Source organism: Thermobia domestica, chromosome 16 (assembly GCF_964235325.1).
Source record: "Thermobia domestica chromosome 16, izTheDome1.hap1.1, whole genome shotgun sequence".
NCBI classification, from domain to species: domain Eukaryota; kingdom Metazoa; phylum Arthropoda; class Insecta; order Zygentoma; family Lepismatidae; genus Thermobia; species Thermobia domestica.
Window position 1 is genome coordinate 3,903,687 of NC_137469.1, and position 22,469 is coordinate 3,926,155.

The 22,469-nt window shown below is 38.6% G+C and overlaps 1 protein-coding gene across 1 annotated transcript; it reads left to right on the plus strand.

Annotated features, from left to right (window-relative positions):
- The first annotated feature begins 13,978 nt into the window (after window positions 1-13,978).
- On the plus strand, window positions 13,979-15,317 carry LOC145672890 (transmembrane protein 45B-like). Its single transcript, XM_081742086.1, has one exon. The coding sequence runs from the start codon at window positions 14,378-14,380 to the stop codon at window positions 15,218-15,220; it is 843 nt and encodes a 280-aa protein (XP_081598212.1). The 5' UTR covers window positions 13,979-14,377; the 3' UTR covers window positions 15,221-15,317.
- The last annotated feature ends 7,152 nt before the right edge of the window (window positions 15,318-22,469 follow it).

Genomic DNA, 22,469 nt, shown 5'->3' on the forward strand with positions numbered 1-22,469 from the left:
TAAAATAACCACTGGTGTGTACGACAGAATTTTGTCACACCATTTTAATCTCATTCATGACAAGTAGACGTGTACACCACATGAAGGAGTTTGGTTTCTATTGCATACACTAGCGGATCCAGAAGGACCGTTTGGGGGGGGCGGTTCGCTTCCTGAAAGATGATCGTACCCTCATAGTGACCAGAATTTTTCTTTTGCAAGACTCGGACGCTTATGAATGCGGGACTGGAGGGGGGGAGGGGGAAAACTTGATTCCCAGATTCTATTTTCGTACCTGAATTTGTAAGTTTTTTAAATGAAAGTATATTCTTTCTGTAGATTTAAATTAAATACGCACTTTCGTTTCGGAGGTATGGAGGTGTCATGAATCACGAATCACCGCTCGGTATCAATGCGCTGTCTTGCACAGTACTTGCACAAAAGAAAATACTGTATTGACGATGGCATTCATTTTAACGAAAGAACATAAAATTTGCTCTAATTATTTATATTTTGAATAACAATTGCAGGAAAACAGATGAAAAAAAAGACAGACTCGGTCTACGCAAAAATAGATAACAAAAATATACATGAATAAAGAATAATACAAAATGTCAACAAATAACAAAAGACACGATATTTCTATGTCAATTTCTTGGTGTAATAAAATAATACAATAATTAATTATAAAGTAATGTTTAATAGTGTATTGCACACATTGTTCCAACTGGGCCAAAAATAGGGGAGCAATCTTTACATATTGCTTTCATTTCTGTTTATATCAGATATAATTAAGCAAACTGAAAATTGAAAAAAAAAAATCAAACTGAACTCCAAGGATGCTTAGTGGTTCCATGATTATTACCCATAATAGTGATTGCCGAAACATGAATTTCGTGGCTTTCCCCGTAAATAAGAATGTTATGGGTTTTGCCTTAAAAGAACTAGCCTACGCACTTGCAAATAATGTAATAACAAAAACATCAATACTAAACTTTCTCTTACACAAACTCAACAGAAATTTTGTCTGATGATCTATAAATGTACCACATTGACTTGACACTCAGCATTCCAGTCCAAGCTCTGCTATCGGCTGAAGGAATTCCACTCTCTTTCGCTGAGCCTCTCTCGCTTAGCAACATTTGAACCCTTATTGGCTCAACGCGTGGGTGTGTCTAGGGTGAGCTTTAGTTCACATTTTTGCTACTGCTCAAGACATTTTGGCAGCACTTTAGCACGAAATGTGTATAAATTTTACATGAATTAAAATATGAAATACAATTATATAGAATCACAATATAAGCCATTATAATGATAAATAGTAAAAAACAAAATGAAGGAAACAAGATCTGAAATGTAAAACCAAAGTGAAGTTTCCGTTCATTACTGCACACAAACTATATTTCCTTTAACATTTCGACTGGCGATATTATTTGACAATATCAGATACAGTAAAACCTGTCTTCAACGGACCCTTTATTAAACGGAAAACTGTCTTAAACGGAAATATTTCACGGTCCTATGAATTTTGGAGAACAAAACGTGTAAAAGTCCCTTCATTAAGCGGAAACTGTGTTACGCGGACAACGGAAAGAAAAATAAACATTTAGCGGAAAATTCTGAGTTCCGGACTACAGCGTTTAGAAGATGTTCAGACATTTTATGAGACATATACATTACACTGTCTGCGATAAAATGTTCGTTCTTTTGTTAAATATTTCTGGACAGTGTTGACCTTCCCCAACCACTACTCATATTCACCCCCACAAATTGTCCTTAATCCCCGCAACTTAATCAAGAATCATACGGAATGTCGGAAAGAAGAAAACGAGATAGAGAAAGAGGAGGAATACGATACCGAATTCGAAGAAGAGTGTAGAATAAATACATATCAAGATGCTCTCAGAACTTTAAAGGAACTGCAAAAAATTTGCCTTACGGAAAAATGATTCTGATTCACTCAGTATAATTTCTCAGTCTAAAGTGTATGCCGAAAGTCAAGCAGCCAAGCAGCAATGTACACAGAAAACCCTGCTTGGCTATTAGAAAAATAAAGAAAACGTGTGCATAGTATATTTTGTATTCATTTTAATTTTTTGTGTATTTATTCGTAGAAGAAGGAAGTACTGTAATCGAACAATGTACGTACAGCAATATATTTTCTCAGTATGCTCCTTTATAAGCATGTATTAAAATAAAAAGAAAGGAAAGGTCTACCTCCACTAAGCGGAAACCTGACTTTAACGGAAATTTTTGCAAGTCCCGCTCGATTCCGCTAAAGACAGGTTTTACTGTATTTGAAAAAAATTCAAATTTAATTTTGAAAAATTCTCACCTTTAAACGAAATCACCAATGCAGAATAAAGTACAGAAACAAACTTGTTGTTTTTCTTTAATCTCAGATATAATAAGATTTGATCTAATGGCTAACATGCTTGCCTTTGGTGCGAGTGATCCTGGGTTTGATTCCCAGTGGGGATACAGTTGAACGAAAAAAGTGGTTCGGATTCCACTATAATCAGTAGGTCCATGTCTCCTTTAGCCCTCCTGGCACAACCGTGGGTCGTTAAACAAACAAATACCATATGTATTGTTTATTAAAAATATAATATAGTCTATATACCGGTACACATTTTTTACGATTGTTGTTGTGCCCTTTTGTCTCAGTTAAATATTTAAAAAGAACAATTTCAAAAACTTTTTTGAGTTCGTTCATCTTTTTTGCTTTTGTTTGCGATTCAGATACAGTACATAGAAGGAGTTCAACGTTAGACTCATACCCATGATTTTTGGGGATTGCCCACGAATTGAAAATAATTACGGGCAAAAACCACGACGGGTCAAAACCACACCACGGCCTTAGTTACCTTGCAGTCCATCTCTGTGAAAGTTACAACACAAACTCAAATCTACGTCCTTTCTTGTTCCTAGCAAATCTGTTGATGACATGATCGTAATCTACGTTTCTCTCGGTACGTATATAGTAGTGCCAGGCTGCTAAGTCGATCTGCACCCATCCGGGATCGTAGCCATGTCTTTAACCTTTATAGTGTTGAAAATGTTCTTTCGGATGATGCTCTGTATACGGTATTTTGTCCGAATACACCTCTATTGCAGTGGTATAATTGAGTATGTAAAGAAAAAAGCATTAGACCAGACTAGGACTGGGAAATTGGCTCTATTAGGTAATTTTTAAATGCAGTTCTTAGAAACATAGTATAATTATAGCCATACTTACAACAACAATAAAATTATATTATACTAACCTTCGGCCTAGGTAGAGCTTCGCTCCCAGACCGCCAATTTGCTCTACATACGGCCTCGCACAATATGTATAGCAAATGCCCCTAAGCGCTATTGTGACACAATATTTCGCGTTCTTCCTTTCGTCTCATTTAGAATATAGAATTGAGCTATCATATAGAATATGGAATTGAGCTATCATATAGAATATAGGATTGAGCTATCATGTAGAATATAGGATTGAGCTATCATATAGAACATAGAATTGAGCTATCATTTCAATCATATAAAATTGGATTGAGCTAAAACTCTGTTACGAAATCCAAACACCGCGAAAGGAATTTTAGTGAATCACCCGCACCTCTTTTTCTCCCCTTCTACGTTAAGTGGCAAAAACGCTCAAATACATGTTTAATACTTTTAAATGAAAAATTAAACTACCCACTTTCATGTCTCTAACTGTAAGGGATCCCGAGATATGGGCATTTAATAATAATAATAATAATAATAATAATAATAATAATAATAATAATAATAATAATAATAATAATAATAATAATAATAATAATAATAATAATAAAAATTCCTTTTCTTTTGTTCTAGGTAAAATTTTAAAGACGCTGAAATACGTATTGAATTATTTTGAGTGAGAAGTCCATACACCAAATTTCATGTTTCTAACCTTTAAAGATTCTTAGATATTGATATATTATTATAATAATTGCAATCCCCGTAACTTTTTCTTTTCAACTCTTTTTCTCCAATTCTACTAAAGTATCAAAAAACGTTGAAAAGCGAGTCAAGTATCAAAGTTCAAGTCTCCATCCTTAAGGGATTTGGAGAGATGGCCACTCCCTTCCTTTCTCCGAATTTCCAAGAAATCCTTCTTTAGTAATATCCTACATCACAAATCTTATCTACTGTCCGAATTTCAAGTTTCTAGCTTGAGTGGTTTGGCCTGTGCGACCAGTTATTCATTCAGGACTTCGTCTTTTATATAACAGTTTGTGTTATTTCCCAAGGAAAGAAGAAATGACATTAAAAGTCACAGTGAATCCCTGGTTCTTTCCTAATGTTTTCGTGTTGAACCTCAAAAGTCACGGCCCTCTTTGTTGATCTAGTAGCTAGCGAACGTATCTTTGATGTTTGATGCATGAGGTTGTGTGGTTTGATTCCCGGTGAGTAAGCATCGAAAGTACTACAGTGGTTAAGATCCAACTTTAAACTCTAGTTCTCGTTCTGTAAAGAATCGCATTTGACAAACAACGTAAATACATATCAATCAATCAACCAACCGAAAAGTCTCAGATTCAGAGAGCTTTCCGCTAAGGAGCGCTGAAGATTCTATATTTCTCTTTATTCAAGGTAAAGATACTTGAAGTTTCAGGACCCGAATTCCATTTACATATCCTTTTTCTAGGACACAATTTTAAAATATAGCTTTTTAGCTCAAAGAGTGAGCCGTTACCGTCCTTCCTATAGCTGTTCGTCCAATGAATGAATCATATTCTCGCTCGTTTGAGGCTTATAGTGACCGCCTCAAGGAACTAGGGATAGAAGTATTCACACTTCAAATATGTCTGTATTAAGTACTATTAAGTACCACACATTTTGATTAGACTCTGCTAGGCATGTCACACAGAGTGAATCTGTCGGGAAAAGACCATATTAGTATTTTCCAACGATAAATTTTGAAAGAAAAACCCGACCTTTGGGGGGGGGGCGGTCGCCCCCTTCGCCCCCCCTTGGATCCGCCAGTGATTGCATACAACAAACCCGACATATAAACTCAGTTGGGTTGTATATCTGGACCGTGCCGTGGAAAATCAGCACCCGGGGCGAGAGTATACGACGGCACCCCCATACATATATTTCAAGAAATTTTTCCTATCTTTTTTCTTTTTTCTCTCCCGAATTTTTCGCCCCTTTTACTTCGGCGCCCAGGGCCGCAGCCCCACTCGCCCCCCCCCCACGGCATGGCCCTGTAGCATATTATAAAGGGGTTTGAGTATTATATATGATTGATTATATCTTGAGATCGAGTTAATGGACCACTTTCATCAACGAATCAATTCTTAGCTCGTGACTCTCTAACTCCTACCCCAAAAATGTTGGTGATCCACCTAGTGGCTCCCGAGATTTCTTGACTTTTGACCTAATGATGATTTCAGAACATCCCCCCCCCAAGAAGAAGTTGAATAAGTTGGGGTTGTTGAAATTAACACTGCGAAAATACAAGTAAGCCCGATTGAGCTGATGGGATAAATGTCCCGGGGCAGCATTTCGTAACTCGGAGGAATATTCACCCAGCCTCAGGCCCGTATCCAGGGGGGTCTAAGGGGGCCGGGACCCCCCTAAATTTTTGCTGGCCCCCTATAATTTTCACGGTAGGCTTGCAAATGAACTATAATATGGTGATGAACTATAATATGGTTGGATCGGGCCCCCCTAACTTCAGCCGGGCCCCTCCTACATTTTTGGGCTGGCTACGGGCCTGCCCAGGCTACACAGTGAAATTGTAATTTTTCTGGACGGATGGACACAGTGACAGACAGGATAAATTTATAAAAGAGTTGTAGTTCGTAAACCGAACTACTTTAAAAGAAAGTGATGTCTTCCAAAGAGAATAGGGGTTAAAATATTTTTCCTATTTGACTATGTACAATATTATTTACATTTTATTATTGTATGAATATGAAATGAAATCTTTAAGTTTTACGTCCTACGATTATGCTGGCTAGGCTAAAGGAGACGATGATGATGAGAAATGAATAAAAGGGTGGAAGGAAACGGGAGAACCCCGAGAAAATACACGCACACCGTGTTTGTCCACCACAGAGCTCACTTGGCGCAAGCTGGAATCGAACCAAGAACCGCATGCACCAGAGGCGAATGCTCTACCATTGAGCATTGTAGAAATAATCCGAATCTCTATTATTTTCCCTTAAAGATGTTTAATGTCAAATGTATCTTGTGGTCGGGGGAGGTTTCGTGCAAATTCAAAATAATTCCGCAAAAATGTATATTGTGATGCTATTGTCTGGGGTCTAAAACGAGCATTCATCACATTTTAAATGGAGCATATACAGTATTTCATTATTGTGAATTCTGTCGGAAAGATTGTTGGAAGTTTTGTATTTGATTTTAGAGTCCAGAGAGACTATATGCAACAACAACCTATAAACCAATCTTGGTTTTCATGTTTAATATTTATCTTCCTTTAGATCAAATACTGATAAAATCACTTCACGCTTTTTGGAAAGAGAATAGATGGCCATCTATGAGTAACGATCTGTCAACGGTGATCAACGACTCTTCATTTACACATTTGTTCAAATAATCGTTAGAACTGTAATTTTTATTATAATTAAAATATAAAACTTACGTTAGTACAGATAGTATTTCCAGGGCCGGATTTAATGTGGGTGCATTGGCACACGCGCACCTCCCTTTATTGTAAATATACACTACCTAAAATGAGAAGCTAGCAATGAAAATAGCAACACTTTCATAAGAATTCTGTACGACACAAGTATCTATCATATCCACAGTGTCCATGATTAATGATATTTCTGATCTAAAGCAGCAAGGTAATTATATAATACTGAAAATTATACCGATACAAAGCGGCCGTGGCTCAGTTGGTAAAGCGTTGGCTTTACATTCGGGAGGCCTTGGGTTCGATTTTTTGTCTAATATTTGTTTAATTGTAGGCCTATGCAGGCCCGGTTTTAGGGGATGCAAAAGTGCACGTTCACCCCCTTCCTTCGTTGCAAATATACCCTATCAAAAATGAGAAGCTAGTAGTGAAAATACCAACACTTTTCGAAACTTTTTACCGTCATGTTTCCGTTTGGGGCTTAAAAGAAAGAGGAGTTTTTCAAAAGCAATAGTTTAAGTCGATTTTCTGAAGATTCAAGGAAAAGGATTTAATAAGCAAAGCGATATAACGTTTGTTAAGTAAGGAACAAAACAGAAGCCAGGAAGAGAAAACAATTTTTCCTGCATATCGCTTGCGACCCTCTTTAAAATACCTTCCTCAGTTCTGTGCATCAGTGTTATCAGCGGTAAAGAATATTCCCATATAGCACAATAAGTCCCTGGGATGTCCCATTTTGATCCCACTCAACCCATTCGGTTCCCGGGATTATCGGGACAATGAGAAGACATCCCATGGACATCCTGCATGGGACGTCCTGAAGGATTCCCATGTAGGATGTCCACGGGACGTCCCAGATGGGACAGGAGGTCCGAGGAAAAACCAATAGATATCCTTTCGTGGTCCCGTTGAATATCCCGTATCCCGGGATATTAGCGGATATCTGGATCTCCCGCGGAAATCCTGTGGATGTCCCGGAAGCACATTCGGATAATCCCGGGATGTCCCGTCGTCCGTTGCGAGCTTAGTCTAGAACATCCCGTGGACGTACTTGTGCTATATAGGTTGTCACATGTCACTTTGAAGAGTTTCAGTTTGATTCGTTATTTTGATAGATTTTGGTGCACCCCTCCCCCTTAGACAATCCTGGATCCGGCCCTGGGCCTATGCTATTAGTCTCATTACATTATTCATTGTATAAGAGGTTAAAAGTTCGTAACTACCTTTGCATTTCATCCTGCTCCTTGTTAAACTCAGTTCCTAGTAGGTTTGCGCTATGGACGACTTTCATTTTCATTTATGTATGAAACTAATTAATGGACCTGGATGATATGTATCTATTTAGCTAATGAAGTTATTCCAATATAGCAATAAGTATTTTTTTCAGAAAAAAAAAACTGTTTTTGAGGAGCACACTTAGTAGGGATGCGCACGAGACAAGATTTGTGGCTGTCTTGTCTCGAAAATGTGCTGTAAAAGTGATGTCTCGACTCGAAAAATGTATATTTCTCTATTGGAAGAGCCATGTTTCGACTCGAATTTTGTCAGGAAAATCCTGTCTCGACTCGTCTCGTGCGCATCCCTAACACTTAGTATTCGGAGGGGCACATTTTATTTTCACATGGTACTATTCTATTTATATCTTTTATGTATAGTGATACATAACAACATGCTAAATTTTAAGAAATGTATGATTTTAGTTTTAGAACTAAATGGCGGGAAAATGTTTCATTTTTTGGCCAAAAACCACTTAAGTCATATGTTTTCTCCAGAAAAAGTCAGCTACTGATCAATGATTACATTCTACTATCATTATAGACGAACTATTTTGGTCTCCTCGGGGGGGAGGGCGAGGGGGGCATTCTCACAACTCCGATGGGTAGTGTCTCTCCAAAAACATGTCTGGAAGAAACACTGATAGCAATTGAATTTGTATTACTAAGTTTAAAATTCCACGAAGACTCCTTCCAAGAGTTAAGTTTATAATTGCTTTCAAAACGAGACGAGACTAAAAAAAAAATAAGAATCGAGACAAGACGAGACTAATCTTTAAAAACCTACGAGACCAAGAACTTATTTCTCGTCTCGTCTCGTGGACAACAGTAGCTAAATGAAACCGATGATTAATGAAAGTGAATGGTTGTGTAAAAATGGTGGAATGTATATGTAGGAGGAAAGGAGAAAAGTCACAGACACAATGTTGTCCATCATATAATTACTTACCCTTAAAGAGCACATATGTTTCAGTTCATGTATTGATCTACAAAAGGCACTGTAATCAAAATTAACTTTCATAGCCTTGATATCTAGCATAAAGAGTAGATGGTTCAATCTCAGATCATGAGAGTTTGTGGTTCACGAATTTTCATTGAGTTCTCTCGGTCCTTTGCCTGTGTTCGTTCCCCTAAGCCTTCCATCAACACCAATTGCATCTACACACCCATTGCTTCAGCTTATGCCTAAATGCAGAATCTTCTTGGTGGCAAAACATCTGCATTACTCTTCAGTGTAGTAAGCCTAGGTTCAATTCCCGGTATATACACATGTCGTTTAATTCACAAGTTAAGTTCTAGATGCACATCTTATATAGTCGAAGTGATGAAACGAAACTCTAAACTTCAACACTATCAACCAACTAACGTAACTGTGAGACCTTAAAATTTTAAGATTTGATTTCACTTAAATTTTTAAGACCTATGTTTCACAATAGATTCAATCCTGTAAACAACATTAATCTTGTAGAAACGTAAGAACTTAAAAAAAAATAAAAAATAAATAATATTCTTGGAATATTTAGTCAAAAGGAGAAATATTCTTTTACTCTTTTCCACATTAAAGCATCTTTTTTTCACCAAGCAAAGTTCAGTGAGAAATATGCAGGAACCAATTTCTGTGTTTACTAGTAGAAATTAGTTGTATGACATGTTGATATGTGCGTTGTTTCGCGATATCGCCCAAATATCCAATCCTTTTTGATAAAAAGTTCCAATATACTGTATTTGAATAAAAAATTTTCTTGTATCAAAAATATCTGGAGAACTACATATAACGTAGCCAAACCCAAACTATCACTTAACTCAGTATGATGTGTTTATTCCGTAAAAGTACGAAAGCTTGATTTAAGGGCCGTTCAAAAATGTTGTGGTCCCTGATCCAAAAATACATCAAAAGATCCAATATACTTCAATCAAAGATTTTCTTGTAGGGTAGCCCTTATGTCTGGAGAACTACATATATTGTAGCCAAACCCAAACCATCAGTTTACTCAGTATGATGTGCTTATTCCGTAGAAAAAAAAAAAGAAAACTCGACTTAGGGGCCATTTAAAAATTGTGTGGCCCCTGATCCAAAAACAAGTTATTGACCAGGATCGCAATCTTTTGATCCATTTTTAGTTTTCCTAAAATTCTTGTTAACGTGCCTTTCAACAGCTAAGCTACATGGTACAGGGTCTAGTGATTAAAGGGACACTAAACCACTACTCGAATAAGTATAGGACAAGTTTCCCAACCAAGAATCGAACCCAGGAATTTGATCTTCTTCCTTGTCCGGTTCTTGCTTTTTTGTCCTTTTTGCTTTCACTAGTTATTAGTGTATTCTGAGAGATGAACAATTATTTCTTCTTTCCTGTATCATAACCAATATTTACCAATTTTCGTTTGTTTCCCTTAATACGTTTTTGTCACTCCTTTCTGATAGTAGACCTGAGTTCGATTCCAGGCAGGAGCTCATGTGGTTCGGATTCCACGTTAATCAGTAGGTCCAGTCTCATATAGCCTTGCTACTGAAAAGGACGTTAAACTCAAAATCAACTCAACTCAACTTTCTGATCGTAATACAGTATTTTCTTTTGCATCATCACGTGTAAAACACTCGTAACTTGCTTCTATATGTTCTTCGAATGTCCATTTGACCACACCAGGGATAAAAGTGGATCTGAAAAGGTAAGGGAACACACGACGCGACGTCACGCCATACCACGTACCTCTCTTTGCCCATTGTAACTTTTAGGAAGCGGGGGACGCTGTAGATATTTCTTGGAAGTGTGGTAACGACGTTCCTCGTGTTCCCCTTTACTTTGAACCTTGAGCTACACTTTGAACAACCTTGATATTAAATCTCTCCCCCCCCCCCCGTAGATTAGAAATATCTCAATGGACACAAACATAACTCTTTTTCCTTTTTCTCAGTGGCGGATCTAGCCAGAGACCGAGGGGCTTAGCCCCCCGCAATCTTTTGAGGGACAAATATAATTGAAACTATTATTTATATATTTTTGAAAGTTTTTAGTAAGCTTTGTCTTTTGTTGTTTATTAGAAAATTTTTGAAACATTAGATATAGTTTCAGTTGCAGTTTTTTCTCTTATGCAATGTTTAAAACAATACTTATTGTCCATAATATCAACGTCCAACCTAACCATAGACTAATATTCATCGGGAGAGAATTACGTTGGAAATTTCTGCAGGAGCTATAAAAAATTGTGAATTCATAATACATCTACCATAGTCTGGGTTCTGGCTGGTTCCCAAAGTTTTTACCTTCTAGATCCGCCACTGTTTTTTTTTTTTTTAAAAGGAAAACTATTTTTATTTTGGTTGGAACTTAGCGTCTCTTTTCAGACTATACGTACCGTACCCAAATATCCGTGTTTCAGAATCCTGAGACACACACAACAACAATTTTTATGGAGGGAATTTCACTACGAGCTTATAATTTGAAATACTCACCAACTACCTGTAGAAAAAATGTTGCGGAAATACCGCAGAATTCTGAAACTTGGATAGGGCCTATATTAGTTCCTATGTGAAGTCTTGACCCGACTACGGTAGGTCTCATAGTATTGGAAGTATGGTCCTTTAAAGTTCATTTCTCATGTATTTTCGGCAGCCTATAGCTCCAAAACGAAGCATTTGTGCTCTATACTTTTTGTCTTATCTTGGTGTCAGGAATCATCTCCTAAACATTGTCGGTGTTTCTTTGAAACACTCTGTATATACGATACAGGATTTGTCATTTACGTCTACTAGTTAAACCTGTGCTATTTACACAGCACACAGTTCTAATATGAGTGTGAATTTTCTTCCCATTTCTCAGTATGTATGTTCAAGTTCTTTTACGGACACGGTGGCCCAGTGGTAGAGCGTTCACCTCTGGTGCTTGGGGTCCCTGGTTCGATCCCAGCTCGCGCCATGTAAACTTTGTGGTGGACAAATATCGTGCCCTTGGGTTTTCTCGAATTCTCCTGTTTCCTTCCACTTTCTTCATTCCACCATTTAATTAATTTCTCATAATCACCGTCTCCTTTAGCCTAACCGGCATAACCGTGGGACGTAAAACTGAAAGATTTCATTTTATTTTACAAGTAAAGGACATACTTTTAAAGGGAGGGAATTGTTATAGACAAACATACAAATGTAGTATATTAATATATAGAATTGGGGTAAGTTTCTGGAAAACTTGGATAAGTGGTAGATGATAGCAAGTACAAATATATTTTTCTTATAATTCCATATCCGAGTACGCCTCATTGCTGGTCCACTAAGCCTTCAAAGTTAGCAGCTTGTAACAGGTTTTTTCATTCAGATTAAAGCAAAGCGCCTGAAATGTCCATCAACCCGCTATACGTAGCTCCTTTACTGGTTGCCTTCCACTAGGGTATCAGCCTAGTGGTAATATTAAACTAATAGAGTCAAAAATACACCTAAAATGTGGAATAGAAAAATAGAGACAATTTTATTAAAAATTTGAATGAGAAATCTACACAAAATTTGGAATCAACCAGCGAAAACTGCACGTTTCGAGCACTTGTGGGTTTCGAGATCTCTTAATCAAAAGGATTGGTCACGCTCACGAATATATAAACTTTTCTTGATCACAAACCTATAAACCTAACATTTTAATATATAGAAAAATTCCTGGCTACAGAAGATATATATAACCTTAAAACATTACACAGGTAAAGTATCACCAACGTAAACCTAACAACATGGCAAAGCAGGAGCGTCATTTCAGATTTTGCTTTGGGGGGGGGGGCAAGACCCCTTGATATAAGCAAAATTTCGCGTTTTCCACTGATTTACTACTATTCTATTGATAAAATCTATATACATCCCAAACTCAGGGGGGGGGCAAATGCCCCTCCCTGCCCTCCCTAAATGACGCCCCTGTGGCAAAGTAGTAGAGCCACTACTTCTAGTGAGACGGGTCCTTAGTTTGATCTCAGGCAATGGAATCTCGTGCTGAACAACATCGTATTCGTAAGTTTTCTCAGAGTTGTTCCGATTCTTCCCACATAATAATAATAATAATAATAATAATAATAATAATAATAATAATAATAAACTTTCTCTCCTTTAGCCTACAGGGTCGTAAAGCTTAAAATAAATCGCTGCCTCTTGAAAGAAAACGAAATCAAATATTCCGTTTAACGTCCCACGATTATGCCCTTTAGGGAGACGATGATTCAAGCAAGTGAATTATAATGAAATAAGTGGTGGAATAAGAAAGTGGGAGGAAACGGGAGAACCCCAAGAAAAACCACAAACACGATATTATCTACCACAAACTTACTTCGGCGGGGATTGAACCAGGTACCCAACACGCTAGAACAGCGTTTCTCAAAGTGTGGGTCGGAACCCATTGGTGGGTCGCAAGAGGTTTAATGATTTACAAAATTTAATTGCTTTGAAATACACCACCATTACGTAGAATGTCAATGCATATTTGAATAAAAGTAAGTGGGCCACAAAATACATTTTATTATTTAATATGGGTCTCAGTAACAACAAGTTTGAGAACCACTGCTCCAGAGATAAGCGATGTACCACTGATCCATTATGCCTCCTCGCTGTCTCTTGTATCTTTCCTTCATACTATTATTGTTTCTAAAATTTATTTCATTTATCGGTACCGGAAGCTTTTGTTCCTTGTGTTACATTATTTCTACTTGTCTTAGCTATTATTATTATTTGTTATCCACAGAGTCCCCTTACAGCCTTGTGCGTATTAATCACCCAATCTTTTTTTTTTTTTTTTTTTTTTTTTTAAGTTAGTTTCTATCTTGGTCTTGAATACAAGTGCAAGTAAGTCCGTTTCGCTACACTCACATTCTGATTTATTTTCATGCAATGTTTCACAGATAGTTCCAGTCATTGTGCATCGTGATTAAAATAATAATAATAAAAAAAAATCATATACCGATGTAGACATTTCTTGTGAATTAAAATGTTTTATTGATCAAATTCACAACTGTCATTAATTCAACTGTTTTCTTTCTTTTTATACAAATATCTTCAATTAATCTGACGAGAACACATTCGAAATAATTTTCTCCATTCTTAGTTGGCAACACTTGGATCAGTCATATGTGCGGTTAAGCTGGGAGGGGTACAAGACTTGTATGTGTTATAGTGTTTCTATTGCCGTCATTCAATTGACTGTGTGTGAGGCAAGTGTCTACGGAGAAGAGAGAAAAGTGCTGCGGACGCAATGTGGGTTTTTTTACAGAAGGAAATGGGTATCAACGGCCTTTGTTCGTGTTGACAAATAGAACAACTTGTAAAACTCGATCATTCCAGAACTGTCTTGTGCACTGTGTTCATGTTGTATTTCTGTTCATTCGTCATGCTGTTTTATATAGTTCTGACGAACTGTCAGGCGCAAACTAGTTTTTAATTCTGACCTAATTACTATGTAAAATGACAGAAGTGCGTTACGCGCGTGCGTAAGTGTATTGTGATTGACAGAATTGAATTATTTTTAACAGCCAAAATACAATGTTAAACCAATTTCTTGGTTATGTTATCCCTGGAAGCGTATTCTTCCTATTTGGAATAAAATGGGCGTACGATTTCGCCCGTGCGTACCGTGATTGGCGATTGACCGTTGACCGCATGGATTTGGACACAGAAGGACGGTCAACTCGAAGGAATCGGAGATGCTGTAACAGTGGCGTATCCCGCTATCCAATGGAGGGGATTGTGAAATTGTTTGTGACTGCTATCGGTATACTGGCATCTGTTGTGATGGCATATCCTGACGGGTCTTTCGAATATGTTGGTGATATTCTATATGCTACAATCTACCTGTTTTTCGCTCTCTCTGGTTTAGTGGATGTACTGGCGTATTATTGTTCTGCGAGTATTGGCCGCGGCTTCGCAAGGTTTGCTTTGGCCCAGGCGTTCTTTATGGAAGGATTCTTGTTCTATATTGCTTTATCAACCCAATCTGTGATGGAACGCCTTATACATACTCTTCTGGTGTACGCCATTTGGGGATCAGCTTTAGCAACAATCATTGAAGGTGTTTTTCCTGGAGCAGGCGCTGTGCGATGCATCTGCACTATTCTTCATGGTTCATGGTTTATTCAAAGTGGCATTCTTCTTCATTGGCCCCGTGACAAAAATCCCTCATGGGAAACGTCAGTGGATTTTAACAAAGAGATTGTGTGGATTTCATTAGCCTTTGCTTGGCACACTGCAGGAGCTTTTGTGATTCTTTTGTTGATGTTTGTGATTCGACGTGGGTGTCGGAGGAAACCGCCCCCTGTTCCTAGATATGATGTTCCTCATAGTCCAAATTGTGCTTATTGCAATGTGTATGATACTGCTGCTTCGTGAAGTGTAAAAATGATGATTCAAAAATGCTTTATTCGAAACATTTTCTATACTTGTGTTCCTTGTGTTATATACAGGGTGTCTGTAAGATCAGGCACGAATGTGTATTCTTTTTTTTTTATTGTGTTGAGTATATAATTTAATTAAAGAAACTGATAAAGTTTTAAAAAAATGTGAAGTTGGAGTATATAGGAAACTTTTGTTACAGAAATAGCATATATTTTGTGTTCTGACTTCATATGAACACCCTATAGTTAACTACAACCAAAATTCGCAGTAAGTTTGTGTCAAAACCATTTCTCATGTTTTGAATTAAAAAATTGCTCTAACGTCATACGGTGACACTTTGCTGAACAAGGTCACGGTGGATCAGTGATAGTGCATCAGTCAATCACCTCTGGTACGAAGGGCCCCTGGTTAAATCTTAGGCAATATGAGTTTGTGGTAGACAGCATCGTATTCATGGGTTTTCTCCCCTTTCCTCCCACATTTTCATTCTACAGACTTTCTCATTATTATCCATTTTCGGTTTTCTTTAGATTCTACAGAAGATAATGCGAAGTAGCTTCATCTTGCATAAAAAGTCGGGTGTTCACATTCAAGGGTGCCGTTTTCTGAATAACTTTAGGAAACGGAGTCATTTAGGTATCGGTGTTTCATTGTCAGATATGCCAGCAAAGATTACGCTTAGTTATCCAGATCCAGAGATGGATTAATCCATCTGGAGGTCCGGAGCTAGAAAAAGTATCCCGAGGGGGCCGTGGGGGCCAGGGCCCCCCAAAGCTCATGTGGACCCCCATTATATCTATGAATATACAATATTTGGCATAATTTCAATGCAATTTGTCTTAAAATCCTCATATATGCTTTCTGCATCTGAATGAGCCCCCCAAATTTACAGAGAGATCGGCGCCCTTGTATGTGGCCCCTGCTGACTTCATCTAATACATTTCTGTGAAAATACAATAGGAAAGGTAAGGGAATATATTTAATATTTTTTGGTCATATTTTATTTTATGATGGTAATTGTGTCTTCATGATTTTTTTTTTTTTTTTTTTTTAGATAGCAAGTTGAGATTTTGATCAGAGTGGAGGCCCGGGGCTATAGTCCCTAAGCCCCTATCTTAATCTGGCCATGTCCAGATCCTGAGGGGACCCATCAAATTTGAAGGGGGAGATTTTCGCCCACGTCCATATTCCATGAGACCGGTGGCCTTATATTAATTAGGGTGACTAGACGTACTGATTTTCGCTCCTTCATTTTTTAAAGTATCCTGCAAAATATCCTCAGTTAACTTATTTGTAATAACTTAATGTTTTATTCTTTATTCACAACATTTTGAATCACAGGCACTCTTTTCATGAATGATGAACCGCTGTGTTTTATAACACACATCAAAAGATCAGGAAAGAAGAACACTCAATAAACTGTTGTTTTGCAATACATTGTTTTTACTGAGAAGGGCTTGTTGCAGGGACGTACGCAGGGTGTGGGTCATGGGGGTCCGCCCCCGAAATTTCAATTTTTCTGTAAATTTAGCCTAATTTTAGGGGCAATTTTAGGAATTTTAATATGAAATACCTTCATATTTAGTTTGGATCCGCCCGATATAAATTTCTGCGTACGCTACTGGCTTGTTGAGATATTGGTAGGAAAGATTTCTGCTTTAAGTTACGACACTGATGCTAACCAAGTTAAGTAGAAGTTCCCTCACGCCTGTCTAAATTTTCCCTCGTTCCTTAAAATAATCCCTCGCTCCGAAAATCGATTAAAAAACACTCTTCAGCCTTACACCAAGTTTCACTGTACGTTCATGTAAATAAACTAGTTTGTCATTCATCAAAGCGTTTGGAGTTGTGTTGAATTCCTTCAAAAGCTTTGTTGGGTGCATAAAAATAAATTATTAACTTAAGATTAACGTTAAATTAAATAAGGACATGCGTATTGCCGAAGCAGTGAACTATTAAGTACTATTATATTTGTGTCCTACTTTTCGCTTGTCAGAATCTGGTCACCTTACCGTCTACGCTCAGTCAACACACACAAATATCACTCTGTATTCATTATATCTCATAGTATGAAGCAGGGCAGAGCTCCGTGGATAACTGGTTATCGTACGCGCCTTTCGCGTGGAAAACCTGATTTCGATTCCCGGCGGGAGCTCATGTGGTTCGGATTCCACATTAATATGAAATCCACGTCTCGCTGCTGAAAGGGATGTTAACCTCAAAATCAACTCAAGTATGATGCAGAGACGTAGGTAGGAATTTATTTCGGGGGATCCAAGTTGAATACGAGGGTAAATCGTATAAAAAATGTAAAACTACCCCTAAAACTAGACTAAATTTACAGCAAAATCGGAATTTCGAATGGGTTCCGGACCACCAAGATCCACCTTTTGCGTACGTCCCTGTTATGAAGAGTCCAATACGTGTTGTTTGTGAGGAGCCGCTTGACACATCTGAAAATTTTCAACATCTTTATATGGATAATTCGCTATAGATTTACTGAAATGAAATTCTTCATTCGACACTATGGCGGCTCTTAAAGGAAGTCACATCGATATATAAAAAAAATGTCTCTCCCTTACTGGGCTGGATTAACCCATCTCAAGGCCTGGGGCTAGAAAAAAATATGGGACCCATGTTGACTTCACTTAGTACATTTCTGTAAATGTACAGTAAGAAAGTTAAGGGTGTATGTTTCATATTTTTTGGTCATATTTTATTTTATGATGATGATTGTGTCTTCATCATTCTTTTTAGATAGCCAGTTGAAATTTTGATTAAATTGACTTGATTTTAGTTTAGCGTCCCGTTCAGCAGCGAGGCTATATGAGACGTGGACCTACTGATTAACGTGGAATCCGAACCACATGAGCTCCAGCCGGGAATCGAACCCGGGTCTCGCACACCAAAGGTGCGTACGCTAACCGCTTAGCCACGAGGGTGCTGAGATTTTGATAAAAGTGGAGGCCCCCTGCCCATCTAGGGGCCCGGGGCTATAGACCCCTAAGCCCCCTCCTTAATCCGGCCCTGCCATTACGACTCTGAAACTTATTGCATAAATAACTAATACTTTATAACCAGAACTTATATACAGTTATTTATTAAAATTAAAAGAGTTCAACAACTTATCGTTGTCTTTATCAGACACTCAATCTGACCGAATGTCTGATGAACCCAACGATAAGGTGTTAAACCTTTATTTTAGTTTTAATAATTAAGTTTATTAAGCTATGGTCAGAAAGTGTTAGTTACCGTATTAATATTAAGAAAAATATATCGCTAAAACCTAAGGGAAGAACGCTTCTGAAAGAAGTACTCAAAAATTAATACCTTAGGTGAGTTTTCTTTCTTTAGCTTGTAAAAATAAAATTTAAAAAATTACGGGTGCGATGTTCCTCAAGAACCGCCACTGGTTTTAAGTCCCGCGTTTATGCCGTATACTGGGCTAAAGGAAACGGTTGATACAGGTGGAAGAGTTGAAAATGAAAAAAAAAATTAAGTTTTACGTCCCACGATTATGCTAACTAGGCTAAAGGAAACGGTGATAATAAGAAATAAATGAAATGGTGGAATGAAGAAAGTGGGAGGAAACGGGAGAATCCCGAGAAAACCCATGCACTCGGTGTTTTAACATTAAGCTCACTTGGTGCGAGCTGGGATCGAATGAAGGATCCCGTGTACCAGAGGTGAACGCTCTACCACTGAGTCACCGCAGAGTCTTTGAGAAAGAAATGATGGGATGAGAATGTAGGAGGTCAGGAGAAACAAGAAAGCCCACAGATATGATGTTGTTTACCGCAAACTTATATCGTGAACCAAGGACCGTGGACCCGCATGGCGTAGTCGCTAAAGCTCTCGCCTTTGATGCGAGTGGTCCCGGTTCAATTCCCAGTGGAGGCACTTGGTTGAGAAAGTGTAAACGCTTTTTCACGCCAGCCATACTAAGTGAGGATTTCCTCATTCACACCAGGCAAATGCCGGGATTGTACCTAACATACAGGTCCCAGGCCGCTTCCTTCCTTCCCCAATCCTTTCTTCCGAATAGTGTGCTCGATAGTAATAGCCCGTCATCCCTCATACATAACGGGATAACATGACCTTAGTTGATGAAAGCCCAGAAATCTAATTTCCAAACTAAGGACCCTACACAGCAGAGATGATCGACAATAATTTGTTATTTTTTAGTTAAGTGTTGAATCCAAGCCATTTTTCGGCACGGCCAGTATAATTGCATGATTACAACTAAATTTCATACGTGGGAGGCGCGGTGGCTCAGTTGTAGAGCGTTCACTTCTCGAGCTTGGGGTCTCGGGTTCGATCCCAGCCTCTGCCAAGTGAACTTTGTGGTGGACAAACACCGTGCTCGTGGGTTTTCCCGGGGTTCTCCCGTTTCCTCCCACTTTCTTCATAACAACCATTTCACTCATCTATCATCATCACCGTCTCCTTAAGCCTAACCGGCATAACCGTGGGACGTAAAACAAAAATATTTCATTTCATTTTCAAATTTCATACATCCTTTATGGATTATTTTTCACGCTCAAGAATGAAGAAGGCATCTCAAACCCAAAACATAAGGGGGGCCGCGGTGGCTCAGAGGTAGAGCGTTCACCTCTGGTGCTTGGGGTCCCGGGTTCGATCCCAGCCCCCGCCAAGTGAACTTTGTGGTGGACAAACACCGTGTGCGTGGGTTTTCTCGGGGTTCTCCCGTTTCCTCCCACTTTCTTCATTCCACCATTTCATTCATTTCTCATAATCACCGTCTCCTTTAGCCTAACCGGCATAACCGTGGGACGTAAAACACAAATATTTCATTTCCAAAACATAAGGTTCAAAAGAGAAGAAAAGAAAAGCGAAATTTCATACTTTGATTGTCTTGTTTTCTGAAACTTTCAAAAAATGAAATCTTTCAGTTTAACGTCCCACGATTATGTCCTTTAGGCTAAGGGAGACGATGATTAAAGCAAGTGAATGATGATGGTAGAATTGGTAGAGTGAGAAAGTGCGAGGAAACTGGAGTACCCCTAGAAAACCCACGGACACGATGTTATCCAGCACAAAATTACTTCTGTGGGGATCGAACCCACGACCCCACACAGAAGAGGTAACCGCTCTACCACTGAGCCAACGTGCCCTAGTGAAAGTTTTGTTTATCCAATGGTTCTCTCAGTGGGGTGGGGGGTAGAGAGTGAGCAAGGGAGATAAATTCTCTGACAGAAATAAACCACATTTGTAATTACAACTGTTAAGAATGTTGTAATAAAGGGACGTTAAATTAAATAAGAACATAAGATAACTGTTGAGTAAGAAATATGGTCCCATTAAAACAAAGGCGGTAAAAAAAATATGCTACACTTCAATGGTATGCAGAAATAAATTGGTAAGATTATGGCTAATTAATAACAATAATAATAATAATAATAATAATAATAATAATAATAATAATAATAATAATAATAATAATAATAATAATAATAATAATAATATACAGATAACCAAGAAAGTTCTGTCGCTTTTGTGGAGGTCTGGGTTCAATTGGCCCTCACACCGTGAGTTGAATCCAAATGGAGATATCGCGAAGGTCAGTTATTGCTGTGGGTATATCCAACATACTACCTGGTTGTGGCAGTTCAGTTACACCGTGAACTTGCGTAAGGACAGAGTGAACATGGGACCTCCACTATAGGTGTGTATGCTGTACGAGCTCAAACTGGGGTCAAACGCCGCTGCAGCGGGGCGAAAGATATTCCAGGCCTTTGGTGAGAGTGTCCTGACTACGCGGACAGTGCAGCGGTGGTTTAACAACTTTAAGGACGGTGACGAAATACTCGAAAACGCACTACGTGCCGGAAGACAAACACATGTACAAAATGAAAATCTTCAAGCAACAACTGAGGCGAACAATGGCCAGACATGTCAGGAACTTTGACTACAATTCATTTTGAGTGGAAAAACCATTCGGGAGCACCTCCATCAACTTTGGAAGCATTACATGTTGGGTCGATGGGTCCCACATGATTTGACTCCGGCCCAAAGAGAACGCGAGCAGACACTTGTGTTTCTTTGCTGTCTCATCTAAGGAAGGAGCCATTTCTGGATAGGGTGTTGACATGTGATGAGAGGTGGGTCCTATACAAAGCTGTACAGTGCCGCCATCATATGAATCGGTTCCAAAACAGCCGAAACTAGAAGATGGTCATCCTCTGTATTTGGTGGACTACTCGCGACATCGCGCATCGGGAACTACTACCACTAGTCAGAGCATCAATACAACTGTGTACTTCAGCAGTTGAGCCGTGTTCAAGAAAAACTCAGAACTCTGGAGCGAGCACTTCTAAATCGCAAAGGGGTCCTCCTGTTGCAGGACAACTCTAAGCCCCACGTGTCGGGATGATGCGGGACACCAGTCGACGCCTTGGATTTATTTTTATTTATTTATGACTTCTTTTACGTGGATGGGACACAGTAGTGCATCCGCCATACTCCCTGGACATTGCACCACCCGATTATCACCTGTTCCATTCTTTTGACAATCAGCTTAGAGGACGCCAGTTCAAATCCCTAGTAGAGGTGCAAAATGCACTTGATACCTTCTTCAAATGCTTCAGTGCCCACCAATTTGTACCGCGATGGAACCCATGGCCTTCCAGAACGTTGTCGATGGTTACTATTTTTGATGTTCCAGGTACGTCTTAGGTGACATATCGATGTTCGAAGGTAGTGGATAAAAGAACGACAGAACTTTCTTGGTTACCTTTATAATACTGAAACTTTGAGAACTAATTGCTGCAACTTTAGATCTTTTGTCTCTGCGAAGATCTAACAAACACTGAACAAAAATTCAGAGAATACTAATAATAAGAGCAGAGCAGATTGTCTATGTGTCTTCCGTCAACCTCAATGCAATACTCTACACGACGTGACAGTAATTTACATACATGATTGAAACGCGGGTAGGCGTATTACGAATCATTGCGAATCCACCACGAATTTCTTTGCTCCAATTCGTGTAGGTCGTACTCTTGAGGTGTCCCCACACATCAAAATCCATAGAATTTAGGTCAGGGGTGCAAGAAGACCATTGTGTGGGTCTTCACGTCCTATACATCTGTCTTGAAAGTGGTGATGACGAAATGTACGAATGTCGCACAGAAAATGTGGCGAAGCACAATCGTGCATAAAAGAAAGTTGAGACCTTCTCGAGAGTTTCCTTTGTCGAGAATTTCTTTCAGATTCGAGTAGT